At 34.7% G+C, this 21,414-nt stretch overlaps 2 protein-coding genes across 4 annotated transcripts; both read left to right on the top strand.

The window, feature by feature from the left end:
- The first annotated feature begins 11 nt into the window (after positions 1-11).
- LOC111408808 (probable protein S-acyltransferase 7) lies at positions 12-9,005 on the top strand. Its single transcript, XM_023038581.1, has 5 exons — positions 12-396; positions 1,280-1,462; positions 6,189-6,476; positions 7,932-8,165; positions 8,286-9,005. The coding sequence occupies exons 1-5, from the start codon at positions 298-300 to the stop codon at positions 8,790-8,792; spliced, it is 1,311 nt and encodes a 436-aa protein (XP_022894349.1). The 5' UTR covers positions 12-297; the 3' UTR covers positions 8,793-9,005.
- A 670-nt stretch (positions 9,006-9,675) lies between these two features.
- LOC111408816 (double-stranded RNA-binding protein 3-like) lies at positions 9,676-11,612 on the top strand. 3 transcript variants are annotated; one of them, XM_023038601.1, is made up of 4 exons: positions 9,676-9,820; positions 9,902-10,149; positions 10,223-10,442; positions 10,523-11,612. In XM_023038601.1, exons 2-4 carry the CDS (start codon positions 9,904-9,906, stop codon positions 11,296-11,298), a joined length of 1,242 nt encoding a protein of 413 aa, XP_022894369.1. In that variant the 5' UTR covers positions 9,676-9,820; positions 9,902-9,903; the 3' UTR covers positions 11,299-11,612. The 3 variants fall into 3 exon arrangements, with proteins under 3 accessions (XP_022894369.1, XP_022894377.1, XP_022894360.1); XM_023038609.1 differs by having other exon boundaries at positions 9,676-9,816; positions 9,898-10,149; XM_023038592.1 differs by having other exon boundaries at positions 9,676-9,816.
- The last annotated feature ends 9,802 nt before the right edge of the window (positions 11,613-21,414 follow it).

Here is a 21,414-nt window from a genome sequence, read left to right on the forward strand (position 1 = left end):
AAAGCGTGCACGCTCAGATCAAATCTCACTGTCATGTAGATAGCAACACACACACAGAGCAAACCCACTATGCAAGAATCCCTTCTTCCCTTTCTTCTTCCTCTTGTACATTCTACACCGTCGCCGGAATGGAATCCATTTAACGGCTAATTTGTCACCGGATAGTTCAAATTTCAAGCAACTACTCATTATATATTGTTGTATGTAATTATAGCAGCATTAGTTGTTTGTGTAAAGTTTTGACAGTGGGGTTTGCATTAGAGATTTCGACTTAAGGGAGAAGGAAAATAGAGAGTTATGTACGTGGTTCCTCCTCCGAAGAGAAACGATCCGTCATTCGGATCCACAGATGGGTCTGATACCCTCCGGATTTACCAGACTTGGAAAGGAAGCAATGTGAGTGCTTCCTGTTTCTAATTTCTTAAAAGGATTTCGTATTTGATGATTATTATGATTTATTAAGAATTTTTGCTCAAAATTGTCCATTCATTGGAATTTTTGTTGCTAGTTTGAATTGGGTAAAATAAGTTTATTATAAGGAACACAATAAAGAAGCAAAAATTTGGGCAAAGCCTTGATCTTTATCTCATTTCATTTAAAAATAACCAGTTGAGGCGCCGTACAAGTTTTTCGTGGAGAAAGTTATTTTTATTCTACAATATGTATGGATAATGGATTTATTGAAGAAATGTCATATCTGGGTGAAATCAGACCTGTGAGAACGGGATAAATGAGGGATGGTGACAATATAATATTATGTACATCTTGCATCTGCGAATCAAGCTTCAAAGGTTGTTAACTTGGGTTTAGTGAATTAGAGCTCATTTTCGGTTGAAATTAATGACCTTTTTTTTGGGCTGTGCGGTGTACATAATTTTATGCATGGAACCATTATGTACAAGTAGCTTTATCCTTTTTTTTCTGCAAGGGATAGTTTTAGGCTCAAATTATGTATATAAATACTTAAAAAATAGTGATTTGGGTGGGTTTATTTGTATACATTCTTGTTTTGAATCAACTTGTATCGTGTTTTCCCTTTGTCTAATTTGCTTTTGTTTAACTTTGTTGTTTAGTATTGAAGGAGCTTTGGTAGATATGAAGTTAAGATTGAGATTAACACACTTTCCTGGTGTTAGGAATACCCTTTCCTGTGTGATATGCCCTGGGAAGCTCATTTAGCCTTTTATGGAAATACTGAATTCCTATCATTAATGGAGATTGTGTAATGTGGTTGCTTTTTGCTAAATTTTTAGTTGTTTACTTGCTTATCTTGTTGCAGAAATTTTTTCTTCAAGGAAGGTTTATATTTGGGCCAGATGCGAGGTCACTAGGGCTCACCATATTCTTGATTGTGGCTCCTGTCATTGTTTTTTGTATCTTCGTTGCTAGAAAGCTGATGGATGATTTTTCACACCTTTGGGGAGCATCAGTTATGGTTGTTGCCGTTGTTTTCACATTTTATGTAACTCTCTCTCTCTCTCTCTCTTCCCTGGCATCATTTTTTGGTCTATTACATTTTTCATTTCAGTAATTGCTGTTTTAGTGCAACTTTAAATTCCTTAGGTTGAATATCAGTGTCAGAAAACTTAATTCATTTTTCTTTTTTGGCGGGGGTGGGGGGATTTGATTTTAATGGTGCTATTTCAAGTTTAGAGTGCCTAAAATGTTCATTAGTTTCAGGAGCTCAGGTAGGTAGTGATGGAATGAAATGACTAGGCTGAATACTTGACCTTTCAGTTAGGTTGTTTTGAGCTGCGGTGGGAGCTGGAAAAACATAAGGTAGCTTCTCCTTTTACATTTTACTTAATATAAATGGTGGGATGATTTTTCCTTATGAAGTTCTCCTCATCCTAAATAAGACTTCTGGTGTGTTCCTAGGTTCCTCAATCAATGATTTGAAACAAATTATATATTTCTTATAGACTTTAGCTGTTAACAAATATATTTCCTTGTTTTGCCCCCGTTTGTCCCCCTTTAAAACTCTACAATTTAATTTAAATTTTTCTATCTCCTATTTTCAACCACACAATCTTCAATAAAATAATATTAAAAACAAATCGAAAACTTTTCATTTTTTTACAATCATCCATTTTTCAAAAAAACACTATTCCCCCCATTATAAACCCAAATAATGGGGGCCAAACAGGGGCTTCATTAATCACGATGAAGAGCTGTTACTGAACTATATGCTTCAATCAATGATTTACTTGGGAAATCCAAAGCTATAATAAAACACATTTGTGAGCTTATGCTGAGCATTTTTTTCATCCTGAAGGTTTTTGTGAATTATCATCCTTGTATGCCTCAGTTCTAATTCGAAGATCACTGAATACTTTATTTTGAGGTCATCGCATCATACTGGATGTATGATTAAGAAAAATTGCATCTACCATTTGAAATGTCCCACTGTGGAAGCAAGCCTTTTGCTTCTTTACTCTGGTTTCTAGAGTTTTGGAATATGTTTTCAACCCTTGTTCTGCAGCTGTAGGAGCTATTTCTAACCATCCTTTTTATGTTTACTACAATCTGCCTTCTATGTTAGTACATCCTTCTTGACTGCCAAATGTTGCAACTTATTGAATAAATTATAAAACCATTGAAATTTGGAATGAGGATAGGTGGACAAAAATTTGAGCAAACTGAAGTAATGAGGTTTTGTTTATTTTAGTGAATGATGTACTTCAAATTATGGTATTGATACTGATCGTTGGATTCCATGTATACTTTTTGATGAACTTCCTGATTCAACTGACTCACTACTTTTTAATGATGAAGTTAATATTTAAGCAATTTTGGATGGAATATAGATTTGTTCACTTATCACCCATTTCCTCCCCATTAGTCCAGAAAAAAGGGGGGAGGCTGTGTGAATCCATTAACTAACTGCACCTTGTTGGACTCATAAAATAGATTCACTTAGGCATGCAGGCTACGTGCTTGACAAGATGTTTAATTACATCTATATGCTATGGGTAGTTATTCTTCACTATTTTTCAAGAAAAAAGAAAAGGAATGTAAAACAAATAATTTCCTATCTGCTATAAAAGGGGCTACATGTGTCTATTAACTAGCTGGTTTTACTGGTTTTGCTCTGATTAGTGAGAGTTTATATCATAGCAATTAGCAAAAACCTAAAACCTAAACCTTATATTGTCCTTTGTTGTTACTTAGGGCCTGAAGTAACAAGTCAGTATTGAGTTTCTATATTCTGTGGTTATAAAGGGATAGATGGTGGATATTTTTTGCTTAACACCTAATCTTGAATTTGATGCAATTAGAAAAATAATCTTTTAAGATTCCAAGGAAAACCAATTTCTTTGCTTGATAAGGTAAATTATCGCCATGACATGTAGTTGCTGTGTCTGCCTTTGTACTGGCTTATTGACCTTTTACGAGAGGTGGGCCTTCAAATTTAAACTTCATTGGTTGGTATGGTTTTCCTTTGTATATTACATGATTTAGTTAGCTTTTCTATGCATTACAAATATAACACTCTCTCAATCATTTTTAAGACTTAGCCCCCGTTTGGCCTACATTAAATCTCATCAAATTAAATTAAATTTTTCACTCCCATTTTCAACCATACAATCTTCAGTAAAACAATATTACACGTAAATTGGAAACTTTTCATTCTTTAACAACCATCCATTTTTCAAATAAAAAAAAAAAAAAACACCATTCCCCCCATTATAATCAAAATTAATGGGGGCCAAACGGGGGCTTAGTTGACACATTTGCCTAGTTATCCATGAAGTTTGATCGAAATAGATTTTGTAGATGGTGCTAGGAATTATCACAACATTGTATTTGATGCTGATGGATTACTTTGGAGGTTCGATTACCAACAAAAAGATGTTTTTAGATGAGAAAGGATCATGCTTTCTTACTCCAGACCATATTTTGTTTCGTGTAGGTTTTAGAACATCGTCAATAGGCAGCGTAACTCGATGCCTGCTTTTTGTGCATAGCATGTACAAGAATCTTGATGCTTAATTTGACATTGACTAAAATTTTTACTCTGTTGAATTTTCAGGATTTAATTCTTCTCCTACTAACTTCTGGAAGAGATCCAGGTATAATTCCTCGTAATGCACACCCTCCAGAACCTGAAGGTTACAATGGAAGTGCAGGAGCAAAGACCCCACAGTTACGCTTGCCTCGCATTCCTATTTTCAACCACACAATCTTCAATAAAATAATATTAAAAACAAATCGAAAACTTTTCATTTTTTTACAATCATCCATTTTTCAAAAAAACACTATTCCCCCCATTATAAACCCAAATAATGGGGGCCAAACAGGGGCTTCATTAATCACGATGAAGAGCTGTTACTGAACTATATGCTTCAATCAATGATTTACTTGGGAAATCCAAAGCTATAATAAAACACATTTGTGAGCTTATGCTGAGCATTTTTTTCATCCTGAAGGTTTTTGTGAATTATCATCCTTGTATGCCTCAGTTCTAATTCGAAGATCACTGAATACTTTATTTTGAGGTCATCGCATCATACTGGATGTATGATTAAGAAAAATTGCATCTACCATTTGAAATGTCCCACTGTGGAAGCAAGCCTTTTGCTTCTTTACTCTGGTTTCTAGAGTTTTGGAATATGTTTTCAACCCTTGTTCTGCAGCTGTAGGAGCTATTTCTAACCATCCTTTTTATGTTTACTACAATCTGCCTTCTATGTTAGTACATCCTTCTTGACTGCCAAATGTTGCAACTTATTGAATAAATTATAAAACCATTGAAATTTGGAATGAGGATAGGTGGACAAAAATTTGAGCAAACTGAAGTAATGAGGTTTTGTTTATTTTAGTGAATGATGTACTTCAAATTATGGTATTGATACTGATCGTTGGATTCCATGTATACTTTTTGATGAACTTCCTGATTCAACTGACTCACCACTTTTTAATGATGAAGTTAATATTTAAGCAATTTTGGATGGAATATAGATTTGTTCACCTATCACCCATTTCCTCCCCATTAGTCCAGAAAAAAGGGGGGAGGCTGTGTGAATCCATTAACTAACTGCACCTTGTTGGACTCATAAAATAGATTCACTTAGGCATGCAGGCTACGTGCTTGACAAGATGTTTAATTACATCTATATGCTATGGGTAGTTATTCTTCACTATTTTTCAAGAAAAAAGAAAAGGAATGTAAAACAAATAATTTCCTATCTGCTATAAAAGGGGCTACATGTGTCTATTAACTAGCTGGTTTTACTGGTTTTGCTCTGATTAGTGAGAGTTTATATCATAGCAATTAGCAAAAACCTAAAACCTAAACCTTATATTGTCCTTTGTTGTTACTTAGGGCCTGAAGTAACAAGTCAGTATTGAGTTTCTATATTCTGTGGTTATAAAGGGATAGATGGTGGATATTTTTTGCTTAACACCTAATCTTGAATTTGATGCAATTAGAAAAATAATCTTTTAAGATTCCAAGGAAAACCAATTTCTTTGCTTGATAAGGTAAATTATCGCCATGACATGTAGTTGCTGTGTCTGCCTTTGTACTGGCTTATTGACCTTTTACGAGAGGTGGGCCTTCAAATTTAAACTTCATTGGTTGGTATGGTTTTCCTTTGTATATTACATGATTTAGTTAGCTTTTCTATGCATTACAAATATAACACTCTCTCAATCATTTTTAAGACTTAGCCCCCGTTTGGCCTACATTAAATCTCATCAAATTAAATTAAATTTTTCACTCCCATTTTCAACCATACAATCTTCAGTAAAACAATATTACACGTAAATTGGAAACTTTTCATTCTTTAACAACCATCCATTTTTCAAATAAAAAAAAAAAAAAACACCATTCCCCCCATTATAATCAAAATTAATGGGGGCCAAACGGGGGCTTAGTTGACACATTTGCCTAGTTATCCATGAAGTTTGATCGAAATAGATTTTGTAGATGGTGCTAGGAATTATCACAACATTGTATTTGATGCTGATGGATTACTTTGGAGGTTCGATTACCAACAAAAAGATGTTTTTAGATGAGAAAGGATCATGCTTTCTTACTCCAGACCATATTTTGTTTCGTGTAGGTTTTAGAACATCGTCAATAGGCAGCGTAACTCGATGCCTGCTTTTTGTGCATAGCATGTACAAGAATCTTGATGCTTAATTTGACATTGACTAAAATTTTTACTCTGTTGAATTTTCAGGATTTAATTCTTCTCCTACTAACTTCTGGAAGAGATCCAGGTATAATTCCTCGTAATGCACACCCTCCAGAACCTGAAGGTTACAATGGAAGTGCAGGAGCAAAGACCCCACAGTTACGCTTGCCTCGCATCAAGGAAGTTGAGGTCAACGGCATTACTGTGAAGATTAAGTACTGCGACACCTGCATGCTTTATAGACCTCCCCGCTGTTCTCACTGTTCAATATGTAATAACTGTGTCGAACGATTTGACCATCACTGCCCTTGGGTGGGGCAGTGCATTGGACTGGTAAGAATGCATTCTCTTAAGGGTATCAACATCGATACCTTTTCCAGGTTGAAAGTAATAGCAGTACATGACTTTTTTTTTTTTTTTGGCCACTGCTACATCAATATCTAGTCTCAAGTTGATCATCGCCCATAGAAGAGAAGCAAATTCAGAAAAAGTAACAAACTGAATTTTTCTTTCTCATCAGAAAAAGCAACAAACTGAATTTTTCTTTCTCAATTTTGGACATTTGATATGCATTACTTAATTCTTGGATGTGGAACAAATTTTAAATAAATGACAATAAAGTTTTGCTTTGAAATAAATGGATAGAGTGGAGAGTAGTATGATGTATTACCGTTGACATATGCTTGCTTGGAGTTTGGTTTTAAGGTTGGACTTTGTACCTTGCCCAAATTTCTTATCGAATAATTTAGCCCTTGTTTGGCCTTCATTATATTATAATTCATTTTTCTCTCTTTTCTTATCAACCACACATTCTCCAATAAAATAATATTACACGTACTATTCCAACCAATAATATTTCAAATAATGGGGGCCAGACGGGGGCTTCTTAGACATTTAACATGTGGTTGGTCATTGAATTTATGGTGGTTTATTTGTTGTGTAGTTGGTCTTCGCAGTTTACCAGAAAGTAGGCATTCTATGTATTTGAACTTTGGGACTATCAATTATACATCAAGATTTGTAGATGCATTAGCATAAACTAAATAAAAAAGATATTTCTAAATGCTTTTATGCTTGAGATACCAAATATTAATATTGATGTTGGTATGTGAAAAAGTTGTGCTCTAGTGTATCTTTTATGTTTATATAGCATCATCTTCACACCCTGTTATAGCATGTTGTTCATTGCATTCCAATTTTACTTCCTCAATTTCTTAATCCATTGGCTATGCGTCCTTAATTCATTAACTTGGTTTGACTTCCACATTAAATCCATGATTTCAGCGTGATATTTCTTGTGAAAGAATATACTTGTGTCGTTAGGAATTTATTTTATCAAATACTACTATTTGGAAGCCTTTTTAGCCAAAGGACAAAGAAATCTATACAAAACGTGACTTGCTTTAACTTGTCTGTTTGACTGCAACAGTCGAACTAAGTCTTTATTTCTGGATGAAGGGAATGGAAATCAAGTTGTGCTGGTGGGTGTAATTTTTCCATTGCATTCCGTTCATTGCATAGCCCCTGTCAATCCTTCTTCTGGTAAAGAAAATCAACTGTAGGTTTTATTTTTTAAAAGCACACAATTGCCAATACCCTTTGCTTGACAACTTATGGTCAGAACTTTTTTCTGATCTAGAATCATTATGTTCTGGGTAAATCTGCAATAAGTTATTTACTTTTTCACATTATCTGGAACTGAGTCTCCCACCTATTGTCTTGTTATTTCATGTGGTTTATAAATGCAACTGGACACATGTTCTGAATCTTGAACAACTTTGGTTGCAGAGGAACTACCGTTTCTTCTTCATGTTTGTCTTCTCGACAACTCTTCTATGTATATATGTTTTCAGTTTCTGCTGGGTTTACATAAAAAGGATTATGGATGCTGAGGAGATATCGATATGGAAAGCAATGGTCAAGACCCCGGCTTCTATTGTTTTAATTGTCGACACCTTTGTATCAGTTTGGTTTGTTGGTGGTCTTACTGCATTCCATCTTTATCTCATCAGTACAGATCAGGTAAGAGCTTATCCTTCTCGTCGACCCTGTATACGAAATTTTGATATTGATTTAGGTCTATCATTAAGAATATCATGCTTTTATTCCGACTAATAGAAAAGGTTTCCACGTTGTTTGCAGACTACTTACGAGAATTTTAGGAATCGGTACGATCGGCATGCCAATCCCTATAACCAAGGAGTTGCGCAGAACTTCAAGGAAATATTTTGCAGCCCTGTCCATCCATCTAAGAACAATTTTAGGGCAAAGGTACCAAGGGAACCAGCTTTACCGACTCGAACTGTGGGTGGTGGTTTTGTTAGTCCAAATATGGGTAAAGCAGCAGAGAATATCGAGATGGGAAGGAAGGCAGTGTGGGGGGGTGTTGGTGCTTTCTTGGATCAACACGAAGGGCAGTTAAGTGACAACAATGGCTTAAACATTAAGGATCGTGGACTAGGTGAAATGTCCCCAGAGATAAGGAACACTGTAGATGCAAGTGATCGTGCTGGAATACATCCCAGGCGACCCAGTTGGGGAAGGAAAAGTGGAAGCTGGGAAATGTCACCTGAAGTTCTTGCTTTGGCATCTAAAATGGGAGAATTGAACCCAACTGAAGGAAGCACCAGCACTCTCCGACCAACGTAGACTAAGTTGTAACAATGCTCAGATACGTTTGTTGGTCTTTGTTAAAGTCTGTATAGTGGTGATTTGTGTGACTTGACGGGCATGGAGTGTTTGCTTTGGCCATTGCCTAAGGAAAAAACGTGGCTTTGTACGATGGTTGCTTTCTTAATCCCCATTGTGCATTGTGTTTGTTGAATTAGTAAAGAGTTCTAATTGATTGCTTTGCTTTGGCAATTCCTACTGTTATTTTCTTAGTCCCACTTATAAATTGCTTTTTGTCGAAGTAACACATAGGGAAAAATCTCTGTTATAGCGAGGGCAAACTCTTAGGTGTTTCGCATCTCTCTGGGTCTATCGATGGTCAGTCACAGTGTTGGATAGGAAATGGCATTGCACGTAAGTCCAAAAAAAAATAAAAAATAAAATCAATCTTTAATTGAGTCAACGAATTTCATGGTGTTCTTGTAATTTGCCCTTAATTTAATGAGTGCAACTGTAATGTAGCAAATGCCCCTATTGAATCAAAGAATTTTGTGTTGTTCTTTTAAGTGAGTCGCAGCATGGTGTACGCAGCATGGTGTACGGTCCTCTCACAATGGAGGCTCACCATTTTTCTAATTCATGGTGGGCATCATCATGTGAGGAGTATGGTGTACAACTAGCCTAATTTGTTCTTGTAATTAGCCCTTAATCTGTGATTAATTTGAAAGTTTTTGAAAGTTTGGGATTATCATTTCAATTAGTTCTTTATCCTTTTATTTTATTTCTTTTTGTTTTATTTGAATAGAAGGGTGAAATGTCTTTTATTGAAAAAATGGATAAAAAGGATATTTTGCACAATGAAATGTGAAAATAAGGGTGAAAATGCTAAAAAATAAAATGTAAGAACGTTTTGTACAATGACATTAAAGGGTAGGGGCATTTTGGGCTACTTACCAAGCAAATCTCTCTCTCTCTCTCAGACATTTAAAACTGAAAACCTTTACTCTACATCCACAATATCTCTCATTGCTTATGCAGGAATAGGAGAGTCAAATCACTTAGAGTGAGTGAGTTCATTCTCTGTTACTTGTTCAAAATGTATTGGTTTATGCAAGTTGTTTGATCGCTGTTTGGTTTGTTTAAGGCAGATATGTACAAGAATCAGCTACAAGAACTTGCTCAAAGAAGCTGTTTCAATCTCCCTTCATACGCCTGCATCAGAGAAGGGCCTGATCATGCTCCGAGATTCAAAGCTTCTGTCAATTTCAATGGAGAAGTTTTTGAAAGTCCTGCTTACTGCACCACTTTACGGCAGGCCGAGCATGCCGCGGCTGAAGTGGCTCTCAATGCCCTCTCTGCCAGAGGCCCTTCAAGGTCCTTAACAGCAAGAGTTCTTGTAAGTTCCTTTCTGCTCCAAATGCTTCAGTCTACGTCCTGCCTTTGTGTTAACGTCTTCAATCTGTTCTCAGGATGAGACCGGAGTTTATAAGAATCTCCTTCAGGAGACTGCTCACAGAGCTGGCCTGGATCTTCCCTTATACACTACTATTAGAACAGGTCCTGGTCATGTTCCAATTTTTACTAGTACAGTAGAGCTTGCCGGTATGAGTTTTACGGGCGAATCAGCCAAAACAAAGAAGCAAGCTGAGAAGAATGCTGCAATTGCTGCCTGGTCTTCTTTGAAAACAAGTATATTTTCTTTGCCATTTCTTGTCATTTGGTTCTTTACGTTGTTGAACTTTGTAACAAGCGTGGACTCTTCTGTGCAGTGCCAAATTTGGATTCACTGTCTCAGACAAGTAAAGAAGTCGACAACGAAGATCGAGTAATCTTAGGCAGACGAAAAGATGAAATTAGAGTAATCAGGAGAAGGGATCAGAATCAACCCAGAAAAAGAACGCAGAGAACTTGCAGAGACAACGCTACGAACAGTTCTGGTTCTGCACAGCGACAACAATGGAGGCTAATGGATCTGTTTTCAGATTCAAATTTGGAAAAATCTAAGCAAAAACAGAACAGTTTTCTATCTTTGCTCCCTCCACCACCACCCAGAATAATGTCAAAAATTTTACCCCCAAGTTTATCTACAAATTATCAAGCTTTCTATCATACAGAACCCAAGCCTGTCCCAACACAAATCATTAAGAATTCACAAGTTAAACTCCAAGAAATGACACCCATTGTGGGAAGGGACAAGGATGAATTGCTCAATGGGATATCAAAGTTCATCAAGAAGCCTATTGAAATGATGGGCTCTAGCAATTATGGGAAGCCCGAAATTTCAATGCCTGAACCAATAGCAGAAAATACAAGGACAATCCATATTAGAACTAGCCTTGCTGAACTTGTGAGTCCATCTAAAATTGCAGTTCCTTCAATCAAGGGTTGGTCTACACTCACAGGAGGAGTGTACTATCCACAAAGGACAGCCCCAGCAGTTCAAATTAGGTCTGTGATCCCAGTATGTGCAACACCACCACCAATAAGACCCTCTCCATCCACAAAAGAATCTGTTTCTACTGCATTTAGCAAGCTAAAGCTATGAAAAATCAGACACAGACCAAATTTTTGTAAGTTTTAGTTTACCCTTTTGAATGGATTAGTGGGTCTTAATCTTGAGAGGACAATGTAGTTACTGCTGCGTTACTGTAAAGGGAAAATGGAGCATTAAATGAGAAGTGGAGAGTGGGTTAGAATGCAGAGAAGGGCAGATGGGGTTATCAATGAGATAATCGAAAGGCCATTTAATTTACCAGTCAGAGAAATTAATGTATCCTGTCTTCAACAATTAATGCCGACTATCTCTCTCATGCTGCTATTGCATATATAGATGAATTATATATTTAGTATTTACGGCTATGATTCTCCTCTCTCTTCTTTAATAGTTTCTTGACTAATATCGTATCCTTCACTTCCCCCAAGTCCAAGGTTTAAACGTTCAAACAAGAACTAGCCGTTGGGTTGGGGTGGTGGAGTAGTTGACAGTAAGAAGAAGAAAAAGATAGTGCAATGGAGTTTGATCTTCTCTGATTCTCAGAGTAGATTAATGGGTTTTGGCAGGTAGCTTATTGACTTCTTTTAACATCCCATCTTGACGTAATTCCCAATAAGTGACAAAGAAAGCCAAATCAATCTCAATATATGTGTATGGATGTATGGATGTGACACCATTTTATGTTGCAACGTGGAAACATGACCAACTTGAACCGTGCTATGTACCGAGCTGTGCACACAGCGTGGGTTACAACCCCCTCACAAAGGAGGAGGCCCGCACCAATAAAAAAATGCTCGGCCCCCTCCTTTGTGAGGGGGTTGTCCAACCATCTTTTCTGAATGGTCGATAGAGTGAGTTCTCAATATTTCATGTGTTGTGTATAGTACGAGACAAATTGGCCTAGCGTGATTCTGGCATCAAGACAAACCAACTTTTCCAAAGGCGATTGGAGTGGGGAGCATTATGCTCTTACGAGATAAATTAACCTTGATAGTCGGCTTAAGTAATGCCCGACTTTAAGAAAATCGAGAAGCATATGTTCTTAACCTGTCTATAGCATTGTTAAAATTGTATGGTAATCAATAATATGAAGGTATATTGTTTCATGCTTAGACTAATCCATTCAAGCAAAAAAATTCTACATCCTCAATTGAAAGGGAAGAAATGAGATCAGATATAATGTTAATTTAGAAGAATTCAACCCTTCCAGAATTGATGAAAAGTGGAATAATTTGATTGCTGTCCCATTCTTCTGTCTATAAAAAACAACCGAAAATTTATCCTCAAGTACACCTATTAAAATTTTCACTCTCCAGTAATCATTTTGGTCCCGAGATAAGGAATAACCAGTTATGCTAAAAGATACGCTCAATACCTCGAGAACCACACCTATAATCCAAGTCAATTCATGGCGTTTTTAAAATCTATTGATGCGATATACTTGAAAAACATGCGGGAATATCATTACAGCCATCATACCTACAGTGCATTGATGAATTAATCAATTTAACAAACCAAAGTTAGCTTCCGTTAAAAAATATGTTTTTGTCCTGTGAACTTTAAGGTATATGAAGTTTCATATTTTATTTTTTAAGCCAAACCATTATAAAATTTCGCTTTAGTTAATGATCCAATTAGAAGAATAATTGGAACAAGAGTATCAAACTTCATAATAGCATTATCTAGACCTAGCTTCTGTCGAAGCTCTTCCCACAAATGGATAAGACCTAAACTTAGAGTATATGAGTTATCGAAAAAAGGAACCAAAAAAAAAAAATCCCCCTTTTTTTAATGAGATTAGATGGAAAAAACTGATGTAAGATAAAATTTAAGTCATTATTATTTTCATCTGATTGCGAAAATGAAAACTGAAAAATTAGAGAGATTTTCGTGTCTATCAGATAGATTGAACAATTTGTTATTCATCGAATCTTACCTCTTTAGAAAGAAGTCAATAAAAAAATTAAGATATGCACTAACTTAAATATCGTGACTTGATTCTGAAGCTCAAAATGCATCATAAAATAATTAATGGGTAATTGGCACAAAACGTCCCTACTTTTCATGTCTATTATGGAAAACGTCACTATCTTTCATTTTTTGACATTTTTGCACCTACCTTCCACCTTTCTTGGCGCTGAATGTCCTTTTCGTTAATTTTGGATAATTTTACCCTTCATTCATATAAAACAAAAAGAAAGGAAAGGAAATAACTAATAACTAATTGCAACCACAGCCCCCAATTTTTAAAAAAATCAGTTACAAATATATACAAAATTTTCAACATATGTGCCAACAATACTTGATGTATAATCCTTCTTTTTTTCGAATTTCATTTCATGTGTTTAGGTTGAGCCTCTTTCGTCTCGTTTTCTCCATCTTTGTCATTTTCCTCTCTCGACTAAGTGGATCTTGGGCCAATTTCATCTCTTCTTCACTTGTACAAAAGGGTTTCTAGAATTTTCTTCGTGTTCTCCTTCTGGGTTTTCTAAATCATAGCTTAGAATAATAGTAGATTGATCTTTCCTCTTGAATTTTTGATCCACATCGTTCTGCTTTTGGTTATTCTTTTAAGATTTTCAGTTGGATTTGTGCTTATTTTTCGATTACGGTGATAATTTGAGGTTGGGACTTGCATTTTAAACATTAAATTTCGAGTTTAAGGAATTTTATTTTGGAATATGGGCTCCATTTGATTCACAAGGAGTGCATTGCAGCTTCTAAGACCATGTTCTCCACATTGAGGTATCAAAATTAAATTAGATAATAATATTAATAATTACAATGATAATATTTCTTCTACTTCTGTTAATACTTTCACTTGAATGAACTTTTGCAAAACATTTTTATATAATTTAAGATCCAAAAATTACCAGATGGGCTAATACTGTTTTAGATGTTTATCTTGGCATCTCTGATTTGACAATTTGGAAATTGAACTGTTAAATCATTTTTCTAGATTTGTTGATGAAATAGGTGAAGGGCATGTCAAGTGAAAGTGAGGAAAAGATGATATCCAAAGATAGCATAGATTTAGAAGATACTAGTGGAGGAAATGTGGGTGGGAATGGTCCACTTAAAAAAGGTCCCTGGACATTTGCAAAAGATGCCATTTTAATTGAGTACGTTACCAAGCATGGAGAAGGGAACTGGAATGCAGTCCGAAAGCACTCGGTGCTGGCTCGGTGTGGAAAAAGTTGTTGCTTGAGGTGGACAAACCACCTAAGACCAGTTCTAAATAAAGGTGCATTCACTCCAAAGGAGAAACTGCGTATCATTGAAAATTTTGTATATATTTGTGATTGATTTGTAATTTTTTAAAAATTGGAGGCGGTGGTTGCGATTAGTTATTTGTTGTTTCATTTTCTTTCTTTTTGTTTTAGTTGAATGGAGGGTAAAATTGTTCAAAATTGATGAAAATGATGTTCAGCACCAAGAAAGGTGGAAGGTAGGGACAAAATACCTAAAAAATAAAAGGTATGGACGTTTTCTACAATAGACATGAAAGATAAGGTCGTTTTGTGCCAATTACCCAATGATTAATACATCTATTCTAGTGGACGAAATTCACATTAGATGTTGTGACATGACCACATCTTGATAAGTTCGATCCTTGAAATGGCTCAAGAGTACAAAAGAGTTGACTTGAAGAGCTTACCTCGTTCGTAATCAAAACGAGATGAAAGGAGACTCAAATCTTAGAACTGAAAATGTAATACGTCGAACTCAATGCTTGAGGAGACTCATAAAGATCAACACATCTTTGACTCATAAAGATCAACACATCTTTTCTGGGTGGCCTAATGCCACACTGGTTGTTTTCACACAACCACCTCTTGGATAGGGGTACGGGTTCATTTATTGAAATTTTTGTTAGGATATTGCCACATTTGAGCTTCTTCCTAAGTAAATATAAGGATCTTTGCAAATTTACCTAAAGAATACAATACATTTTTCTTATTAGTTTTCAAACTAGTTATTGTTTTGAGACTTCGTGGTATATTGTTCTTGGAATTGGGTAGAGAGAAAAAAAAAAATCTAGAATGTAACAATTGTTCTTGGAATGTAACAATTTTTCATAGAATAAAATTTTTTGTCTAGACATCAAAGAATTGGTCTTGATTTTCAACCAAATTCCACATTTGTGTTGTTACACGACCACCTCTTTCATCTACTGAGATTTTCATAACAATATTAACTCGTGCAGAGATTTGTCCTAGGCAAATACAAGTTCCTTTATGGAAGTGGTTTACAAGAGCATAATAGTTGGCTTGGAGAGCCTTATCCTCGAAACTCACTCAAATCTTGGAATGTCAAAATCATAATCTTGGATAGGATCGATGAAGGAATCTTGTAGATTAGATCATTGGATCAAATCGAGGTTCTTAAGATTCTATTAAATTTTAATTATTTAATATATAAAAACATGAGTAAAGGTCATATATGTTTAATAAAAGCAAATTAATAAATATAACTAACAGAAATCAAACTATAAAACGAGGTTGTAACTACTTTATAAAAGTTGACATTGGATTTTGGAGTGTAGAGAGTAATATCCCACAAGTGTATATACTTGAATAAGTAGTAAAGTAGACTTACAATCCAAGTATCTATCCCACGATGATTAAATATCTAATCTAGTTACAAATTGACCTAATCTTAATCGTATATGCACATGATAGATAGATGAAAGATTAAATTGCTTGTTGCGATTGATTAGGTGACGGTTAAGTAAAGTCATGAATCCCAACCACCTTAACATTCATACTTTCCTTAATTTTGAGTTTTGTTCTTTTTTTTTTTTTTAGTAGAATTTTAATTATTTTATTTATTTTCAAAATCAAAATTTTATTGTGTGTTTTAATGTTAGAATTAAATTAATTATCGTGTAATTAAGTAAACAATCTTCGAGGGTTCAACTCGGACTCATAATTCACTTTATTATTTAAATGAGATCTATGCACATACGATTTGTAATTTTAACGAATAAGTTTTTGGTGTCGTCGCTTGAGAATGTGTTTACTTGATTACCAATTTAGTTAATTTTAGTTTTAACATTTTTTTTTCTACTTTTGTTCGTATCTTTTGGCTACCCACCACAGTTTTGTTCTCTCTTATGTTCGATATTCGTTCCATGTACTTTTCAGCTATATATGCATGATTTTGACAATCATAAAGTAACAAAAGTTTTGTGATGACTAATCTCTACATGAACAATGAAGATATGCTTGGAAGATATCGAAGTTGTGAAATTTGATATGCGAAGCATTGTAAAAGGTAATGCTTGTATTCGTGCTTGTTGGATATTATGTGCCTAACAATTGAGATGAGGATATCACGCTTGGGGAGAGAGTTTTCCCTATTGAATGAACCAGTACTTGCAAAATATTATAATGAACTTGTCAAGTTGGACGAAAGCAACATGTCCGTGGAAGATACCTTGTACTGGGATGAATTTAAAACATGGTAGTATAATCCACTTAAACGAGCTTATAGGAAAAACGTACCATTGCCCGTGGATTTCAATTGTTAACTGGTCATTCAATCCGAGGAAATATCAACTATTGATGAAGAGTTTCAAGAGAATGGCATATTATCACAAAAAAACCAAACAAAGAGCAGTAATTAAAGAGGATGGACTTAACTACCTTCTTCCGACTTCATTGATTGTACAAAAATTGATTTTGTTATTAAACCTGATGAAGAGGTGGTAGTCTATATAGTTGAATTTGAATCCAATGGAATAGGCAATTCCTATACATTGAAATGGGGAAGGTAAAGGTTTGGAAAAATATAAGAAAAGTAGAGAAAAGTCCAATGAAGAAAAGTAAGCAAGGCATTTAAAGCTTTCTTTAGATGTTTAAGATTCAAATTATAAAAGTCGAGCTAATGACTATAAAAAAGGCTTAAAGGCAACCCATTTTTTTACTCATAATCCTTGTATTTTCTAATTTTCTTGCTTACATTTGATTAGATATCATTTTTATAGGTAATTTTTGAAGTCCTAATTTGATCATGGTTCTCAACAAGTTTGAGGGTTCATTTTGACTATGTTGGTTCACTCACCAACTTTGATTTTATTATGTATAATTTACTTATTTCTTGTGATTTTGTAGGACCCCACAAATTATTCCATGAGATACTTGTTGAAGAAAATGATTTGAAATCAAATCAAGGCTTGATCACAAGTTTGGGGTAAATTAGAAATTAACTATTCAATAACTTCACAAGTCCAAAGTGAGCATAAGCACTTTTTCACCAAACACCCAACCGGGGAGGTTTTGTTAACCCCTTCTTATCTTTTATTTGTTCTTTTAGACATTGATGATAATGTGATTCAAGTTTGAGGGTGATGGTTTATTTTGTGTTGATTGTGTGTGACATATTTATTTTATTTATTTATTTATTTATTATTATTATTATTATTATTATTATTATTATTATTATTATTATTTTTGATAACTTAGGTGTCCAAATTTCGCCTGACTAATCTTGAGGAGTGGCGGCCTTCCCCCTTGATTTGCCACCCAAATAAATTTGGATGCGATTATAGCTTATATAAACTTAGACTGGATATTCGGGATGCGGTTCTCATCTCTGTAGATCTCCCTTTATAACGTGCGGACAAGACCTTCGAAGGGGTGACAAAGCGTACCATAACTTTGCCTCTACAGGACAATTGCCTTCCACATGTGTGTGACATGATTTTGCCTTGCCAGGATGTTGTTATATTTTAAATTATTATTGATTGATGATGTATGAATAAATATGCTATTTGTGCCTAAATTTTTTGAAAATTTTGCTAATCGTTGCAAGATCTTAAATTACTTTGAGCATAATAGTCATCATCAATTGTTGTCTAGGCGTAAAAATTATTGATTGAGAGAGAGAGAGAGAGAGAGAATTTTACAATGGTAGAACTAGGTTGTGAGCTGTGTAATTTATTTATTCATTTCTTTTTTATCAACCTATATTCTAGTCAAATTTTATTGTGATGAGTTGGGGGGTGGTCGAACCGATAATGGAAATTATTGAAAATGTGTTCATTCAGTGCATATTGAATATATTTGTGTAGAGCGTCTTTGACTAACATGTATAAACTAGGTGATGACTATACGCTAGAGATCTAAGCCCCATAGTTTTTATTGCTAAAAGAGGGCATTGCACTTTTTAGTTCTTGCCTTGCTTCATTGGATTTTGTTACTCGAGTTAGTAAGTTCATAGGGATATTTCGAAACTCGATACCCTTTGATCTTTTAAAAAACAGGGAGCTATCAATCCAAATCTCGCCACACTAGTCAAGAAGAAAGATTAAAGAAGTTAGGTCAATCATGACTTTACTTAAAATGTTAGATAAAAATTGTGCATTTCTAATTGATGCGGGGCCATTGTGAGAAGTGACTTTGAATTACTTAGTATAGCTTAAATGTCGAAGTACTCAACTTTGAGGAGAATCATCACATGCCTAGATTGTTGACGTTACCGGTTAGACCCAAAAAAATTAGAACGGTAAAAGAATTGAGTGATTTGAGAGCAACATATAGATTAACATATCTGGATAGAAAAAAAAAGTACATTTGTGGGGAGTGAATCTCACGAGCAGAAATCAAAAAAGATGATCACTATGGGTCCGGTTGGTATCAATTTAAATATTTTTCCTTTCTTTACAACTTTTATTGAGTCTAGGTGATGATTGAAAGTTACCACACACAAGCACCGATCAAATACATTTGTGGGGAGTGAATCTCACGAGCAGAAATCAAAAAAGATGATCACTATGGGTCCGGTTGGTATCAATTTAAATATTTTTCCTTTCTTTACAACTTTTATTGAGTCTAGGTGATGATTGAAAGTTACCACACCCAAGCACCGATCAAATATTGGAAAAGATCAATTTATTTTTGGTAGTATTATTTGGAGGCATATTTGTGAATTGATCATACAATTTTAAATTCATGAATATTTTGGCAAGCTTTCTAACATTGTTATTTTTATTCCATATTACTTGATTGCTAGTAGATAATTTTGCTCAGAACGAGTAAAAACTTAAATTTGACGATGTTTGATAAGTATGTTTTTACATATTTATTGGAGAATTAAACGAGTTTAATATTGATGAAAGGAACGAATTTTGACTCAGAATTATGTAATTTTTGTCTTTATAGGCAAAAACCACCAATTGAAGGGGAACATGGCAAAAAGAAGAGATAAGGGATCAAAAACGTACAAAAAAGTAAAGTGGGGACCAAATTGTACAACTCTCAAAAGTTGAAGGACATTAGATTCAATTTATCAAGGCATAACTGAAAATAAAAATTAAAATTTGAGAACCAAAATGTACAAGATCAAAGTTGAGGGTCAATGCACAATTAATGGGTGACCAAGCTATATGAAATGGAAAAAATGAAGTTCCCGCCTGCGTGATGCTAAGTCGGCCTATATGCAGTAGGATTAGGGCTGGGCAAATCTCCCGAACCGAACCGGCCGAACCGAACTAAACCGAACCCGACGGTTCTTGTCAAATTAAATACCCGAACGAGTATTTGAATTGAAAATCGATGGGTACGGTTCGGTTCTCGGTTCTAGACCAAGAACTGAAGAACCGAATCTTTCTAATTTTTTTTTATATTGACTAAATCAAATTATTTTAATTTTAATTTTAATTTTTTCTAAACAAATTAACAATTTTTAAATCCAAAATTTTGGCCCAATAATTTGTTTCATTTCTAATTTTTTAATTTTTGGCCCAATTACCCATTTTATTATTTCATTTCTTAGCCTTACAAGATCCAATCCACTAAATAACCTTAAACACCAACACTAAAGTGCATAACGTTGTCTTGACTCTCGCACTCGCTCTCGCAGCCTCGCTAACATTCCAAAACCTATACAATCGTCGGCCGACGCTGTGACCTCCGACGACCGAAGCTTTGACCGTAGCAATCATTTGAATAAAGTAGTCTACTAGTCTCTGACATTTCAAAACCATTGAATGTATCATTAGTTGTATTTATATAATATTGTTATAAATGTTTAAAAATTTAATTATAGTACAGAACCGAACCCGAACGGTTCCATAATTATATTTGGACCTGACGGTTCCATTTACTAGATACCTGAAAATTTTGGTTTGGTTCGGTTCTCTTTAGAACTGAACCGAACTGACCCGCGCTCACACCTAAGTAGGATTAGACCCAAAAGCTGGGTCTACTGGCGCGCGGGTGCCAACCTTTTTCAGTTGGGGACCGTTTATTTCAAATCATAAATTTTGGGGGGCTTTTTGGCAAATTATTGGGCACGTTGTAGTGTTTTAAAATAGAAAAAGAATTGTGCTTTTAGCCTCATTCTTTATTCAACCCATTATCCAGCATTTTACCCACCACTTTTTAGGAAAAGAACTAGGGCATAAGGGAAAGAGGAGAAGAAAAATCAAAGGTAGAGGGACTTGAGGACAAAATCAATACCAAGTCAATACTCATTTCAAGAATCCAGCCAAAGGACATGATTTTACATTTTGCGTTGTATTTTACCCACTATCTTCTCTAAGAACTAACAATATAGTTTCTCCAAATCTTCTCATTTTTATCATATATATAAAATGAGCTAAATTCTTGATGTTAGGATGATTGATGTAGTTTAATCTAGTTTTATTGATTCCAATACTATAACTACTTGTTTTCCTCTGTATTTATTGATGTATTGATTGTCTTTCATTTATTTGGCCATTAAATGATTTTGTCGAGTGATTTGTGCAATCTTCGAGAAAAATGTTGCGCATTTAGGCCAAGAGTAAGTACCTTGGATTCTTATAGAAGGGAGAGATATACTCTTAATCTTAGATGACCCTTTGAGTTATTTTCATAAAAATGTAGTACAATTTGTTAGGTTTTAATAGATATAGAGATATAGGTTAAACCAACTTATTAGGACTAATTTTGGAAAATTGATTATGCGACGATTAAGTGAAATCATGAATTTCAACTAATTCAACCTCAACACTTCCCTTAATTTTTAAATTTGTTCTTCTCGTTTTTTAGTACAGTTTTTAGTTATTTTATTTATTTTCAAAATAAAAAATTTATTCTGTGTTTCTTTGTTAAAATTAAATTAACTATTGTGTAATTAAAGTAAACATTCCTCGAGGGATCGACTCGGACTCATAATCTA

This window comes from Olea europaea, chromosome 2 (assembly GCF_002742605.1).
Source record: "Olea europaea var. sylvestris chromosome 2, O_europaea_v1, whole genome shotgun sequence".
Lineage (NCBI taxonomy): Eukaryota > Viridiplantae > Streptophyta > Magnoliopsida > Lamiales > Oleaceae > Olea > Olea europaea.